The 5,530-nt window shown below is 39.2% G+C and overlaps 1 protein-coding gene across 1 annotated transcript; it reads right to left on the reverse strand.

The window, feature by feature from the left end:
- Positions 1 to 314: 314 nt before the first annotated feature.
- CLDN2 (claudin 2) lies at positions 315 to 1,797 on the reverse strand. The gene has a single exon (XM_077465575.1). The coding sequence runs from the start codon at positions 1,519 to 1,521 to the stop codon at positions 844 to 846; it is 678 nt and encodes a 225-aa protein (XP_077321701.1). The 5' UTR covers positions 1,522 to 1,797; the 3' UTR covers positions 315 to 843.
- Between the last annotated feature and the right edge of the window lie 3,733 nt (positions 1,798 to 5,530).

The raw sequence follows: 5,530 nt of genomic DNA on the forward strand, positions 1-5,530 counted from the left end.
CTCCTCCATTTATATTCCTTATATTCCTCCATTTATATATCTTATACTCCTCCATTTATATTACTTATGTTCCTCAATTTATATATCTTATATTTCTCCATTTATATTCCTTATATATTCCTCCATTTATATTCCTTATATTCCTCCATTTATATCCCTTTTATTCCTCCATTACTTAATTTATATGCCATATATATTCTTCCATTTATATCCCCTATATATCCCTTATATATAGTATATAATAAAAAAAAAAAAAAAAAAGTTACTTTATAATGTACAAAACTACAACGACAAATACAAAACTACAGCCAGAGTTTGGATCAATACTTTATTGTAGAAAGCTGAACCCTTTCCCAGTTCAGCAATTCCACTTTTCCTTTTAGTACATTTATCATCGGCGGTAACCTTGCTTTTTTTTATTTATTTTTTTATTTGACTTTGTGCCACAAATAGATACAAAAGGTTTACACATGTACTCCAAAAAAAGAAAAAAAACACCTGACCATTTATTAAGACTCGTCAGCATGAAAAAAAAAAAAAAAAGATAAACACAATAATCAAACCTTATAGGAAGTTAAAGTTGCATTTTTTTTTTCTTCTTATAGTTTCTGTCTATTGGAGGTACTAACCAACATTTTCTAGTTTACACTGCCCATCTTGTTAAGTCAGTTAATTCTGCTTTAAATGCAGATGCAGTTAGGGTTTTTTTTTTCGGTGAAGCAGTACTAATTAATAGGATTAGCAGTCTCTTAAGTCTACTGACTCGACAGTACGTGGAGTACGGGATCAACTACCGATCAATCAAGCTGGAAGTAGAGTACATTTTAAAGGTCTCCTGTTCTTTTATACGTAACCTGTAAGGCTGTAGCCGCTATTCTCTACCTTGGCGTTGGGTCCTTTGTTGGACGTCACTGTCCTGCTCCTCTGGTACTTGCTATAAAAGCCCTGGTCCGGCTCCTTGGGGGGGCACGAGGCGCATAGAATGGCGCCGCCCACGACGGAGAATATCGAAGACATGATGCCAAGATACAGGGCAGACCCGATCTCGTACCTCTGGGCGTCCGGAAGCAACGGGTTGTAAAAGTCCTGGAGGATGGTGTGAAGGTTCCAGCAGATGGGCACCATACAGATGACCCCGCCTACGATGAACAAGGCGCCGCCGGTCACCGCCAGTTTGTCCTTGCCGGGGCTTCCTTGGTTGAAGATGGTGCACTTCATGCCGAAGACGGAGAAGAGGGCGGAGATGGATGAGACCACGCAAGAGGTTATCATGAGGGCTTGGGCGGCCTGAGTTTCTGGCGGTAGACCCAACATGGAGTTGTAGATGTCGCACTGGGTGATGCCCGTGCTAAAGACGGCACATTCCATCCACAGTCCCTTATTGAAACCCACGGCCGTAACGATGCTGGCACCAATGTAGGAGCTGACCTTCCAATCGGGAAGGAGCGTAGCGATGACTGCGCCTAACAAACCCAACAGAGCCATGAAATAGCCCATCATTTGCAAGCCAACGGAGGCCATTGTTTTTGGAGGGGCTCTACTTTTCTGGTCCAATTAATTTGCAGCTGCCCGGTCTTTTTCTGTATTTTCAGGGTTCCATAGCTGAGCTGGATCCTCACTGAGCGGAGCGTCCTAACGAGACAAAGGCTTTTCCCACCACCGTTAGAGGTCTTTATGCCTGCAAAGTATTTCTCAAGGTAAAATACGCAACTGGGTTGTGGTTCCAGCTGTTTGGATTGGATGTCATGCTGAGTCCGGTTTATACTGAGCTTAATCGTGAAAAGGTAAGAACACAAAGGGGAAGGGGGAGGATGTGGAAAGCCAAAAGGGGGTTGGCTGAGGGTTAAATATTCACCAATACTGACTGATTCAAAGAGTGCCCCTTGACCGTGTTATCTATGAAACATAAAAAAAAAAAAAAATCATACGGACCCCCCTCCGGGTCCTGTGATCTCCTGCCAGCGAAATCTACCTTCATTATGCAACCCACTTCCAGTGTGCTGCATTGCCTATACAGTACCTCACTCCAGCTGCCAATGTTCTCAGCACCACGCAGCCTTGTATTGCAACATGTACCCGTGAGTGCACAAATAAAATAGTGTGAAATACAACAAACAGGGCTGCTTCTGAATCATACAAGGCTAAAAAAAAAGAAAAAAAGGAATAAAAAATAAAAAAGTAAAGTGGTCCATTGAGCCTGCCCCTTGTGTGTATGCGTAGGATAGACCCATATTTATCTAAAGTATGCCTAAATTCAACTTAGAGGCGTGTTTATCAAAATTGGCAGAGCTATTTGTCCTCTACGCACCTTCGTTTCTATGTGAATTGGAGGCAACATCAAATGTTATTAGGTTATTTTCTCTCTAGATCGAATATTACTATACTGCAGTGTGATTTAGGAAAATACCTTATTGTGGCCAATAAGCCAATAGATGGAGCTAATGATCAGAGTAAATGAGTATTTAGACTGGTATTCACTTTAATACCGGGCACTTTCATCCCCCCCCCCCCCTTCCTGCTTCCTGCCTAGGCGCCAATTTTCATCGCTGTCACACTTTGAGTGACAATTGCACGGCCATGCAACACTGTACCCAAACTTCTCACCGCTGGGTTTTTTATTTTTTTCGCTAAATAAACTAAAAAAAGACTGAACATGTTGAAAAAAAAACGTTTTTCTTTGTTTCTGTTATAACATTTTGCAAATAAATCATTTTTCTCCTTTACTGATGATCATTGATGAGGCTGCACTGGTGGGTACTAATGTGGCTGCACTGATGAAGTGGCACTGATGGGCACTGATGAGGAGGCACTGATAAACATTGATAAGCCGCACTGATGGGCACTGATAACTGCACTGATGAGGAGGCACTGGTAGACAATGATAAGCTGCACTGATGGGCACTGATAACTGCAGTGATGGACACTGATGAGGAGGCATTGATGGGCACTGATGAGAAGGCATTGATAGGCACAGATGAGGAGACACTGATAAGCTGCACTGATGGGCACTGTTAACTGCAGTGATGGACACTGATGAGGAGGCACTGATGGGCACTGATGAGGAAGCACTGATAAGCGGAACTGATGGGCACTGATAACTGCATTGATGGGCACTGATGAGGAGGCACTGATGGGCACTGATGAGGAGGCACTGATAAGCTGCAGTGATGGGCACTGATGAGGAGGCACTGATGGGCACTGATGAGGAGGCACTTTGTAGACACTGATAAGCTGCACTGATGGGCACTGATAACTGCGCTGATGGGAACTGATGAGGAGGCAATGATAAGCTGCACTGATGGGCACCGATGAGGAGGCACTGATGGGCACTGATGAGGAGGCACTTATAAGCTGCACTGATGGGCACTGATAACGGCATTGGTGGGCACTGATGAGGAGGCATTGATGGGCACTGATGAGGAGGCACTGAAAAGCTGCACTGATGGGTACTGATAACTGCATTGATGGGCATTGATGAAGAGGCATTGGGCCTCCCTATCACTAGGGAGCATGGAGATGGGAAGTGGCTGCAAAGAGGCTGCAGAAGATCCGCAGCATGTAGAAGTAACAAAGAATGAAAAACATAAACATTTCCAAAAAGTGGAAAAAAATAATTTAAAAAAACAGCAGTTTATAACAATATAATAATAAATAATAATAACAATGAATAATAAACAATGAATAATTATTACTGCTAATAATAATTAATAATAAAAAAACACAGAGTTTTATAATAATAATAATAATCATCATCATCATCACCATAATAATCATAATAAATTATAATGCTAATAATAAATAATAATTAAAAAACAGTAGTTTATAATACAAAAGGTTTAGTAAATCAAATGTCACCCAGTTAGTGTTTACATCTACTTTATTGCATTATAAATAATAATAATAATAATTATTATTCTTATAATAAATAAACAATAAATAATTATTAATACTAATAATAACTAATAATAAAACAAAAACAACAGTTTTTAACAATAATAACAATAATAATATTAATACTACTAATAATAACAATACATAATTATTAATACTAATAATAATGAATAATACAAAAAAACTGAGGTTTATAGTAATAAGAATAATCATAATAAATAATAATAAAAAACAGCACTTTATAATACACAAGGCTTTAGTAAATCCAATGTCACCCAGTTGGGGTTTACATCTACTTTATTGCATTATAAATAATAATAATTATTATAACAAATAAACAATAAATAATTATTAATACTAATAATAAAACAAACACAACTGTTTATAACAATAATAATATTAATACTAATAATAATAACAATAAATAATTATTAATACTAATAATAATTAATAATACAAAAAAACAGAGGTTTATAGTAATAAGAAAAATCATAATAAATGATCATGCTAATAATAAATAAATAATAAATAAACAGCAGTTTATAATACACAAGGCTTTAGTAAATCGAATGTCACCCAGTCGGGGTTTACATCTACTTTATTGCATTAGCCCGGCTATAGATTCATATACTGATTGGTTGCCACCCTGCTCATTGTACTCTAACCGCATTAGTTTCGGTGGAATAACGTGCAATGAAAGGGGATCAGACTGAATAAAATGTAAAATGTTGCAACTTTGTATTTATTTTAATTCCTTGTGGAATTTGGAAACTTTAATCTGTTCCCGTCTTTTACGCCAATCACTTCCACGCTGCTTTTAACCCTCCCGGTATTGATTTGTAGCTGGTAGAATACTACTTCCTACATTTCATCCATTATAGAATACTAGAATGTGAATCAAATCATAGAGATACATACACTATATTACCAAAAGTATTGGGACACCTGCCTTTACACGCACATGAACTTTAATGGCATCCCAGTCTTAGTCCATAGGGTTCAATATTGAGTTGGCCCACCCTTTGTAGCTATAACAGCTTCAACTCTTCTGGGATGTTTGACCATTCTTCCAGAAGCGCATTTGTGAGGTCAGGCACTGATGTTGGACGAGAAGGCCTGGCTCTCGGTCTCCGCTCTAATTCATCCCAAAGGTGTATTATCAGATTGAAGTCAGGACTCTGTGCAGGCCAGTCAAGTTCCTCCACCCCAAACTCGCTCATCCATGCCTTTATGGACCTTGCTTTGTGCACGGGTCCAAATCATTAGATGGAGGGGGGATTAAGGTTGTTTTTCAGGGGTTCAAACATTCCCATAGATACACTCCTAAACCTCAGAAGAGTTCCCAGAAGAGTTGAAGCAGTTATAGTTGCAAAGGGTGGGCCAACTCAATATTGAACCCTACAGACTAAGACTGGGATGCCTATAAATTTCATGTGTGTGTAAAGGCAGGCGTCCCGATATTTTTGGGTAGTGGTAGAGCATGTGTGTATATCCCTAGTTGTAAAGGCCGCCTGAAGAAGTGGCAAGTGATGAAACACGTCAGTACCATCTATCTCCTGACATCCCTCTCAATACTTTTGGTAATATGTGGTAGTGCATGTGTGTATATCCCTAGTTGTAAAGGTCTCCTGAAGAAGGG

Source organism: Lithobates pipiens, unplaced genomic scaffold (genome assembly GCF_037356315.1).
Source record: "Lithobates pipiens isolate NorthernLeopardFrog02 unplaced genomic scaffold, aLitPip1_a1.2 Scaffold_1, whole genome shotgun sequence".
Lineage (NCBI taxonomy): Eukaryota > Metazoa > Chordata > Amphibia > Anura > Ranidae > Lithobates > Lithobates pipiens.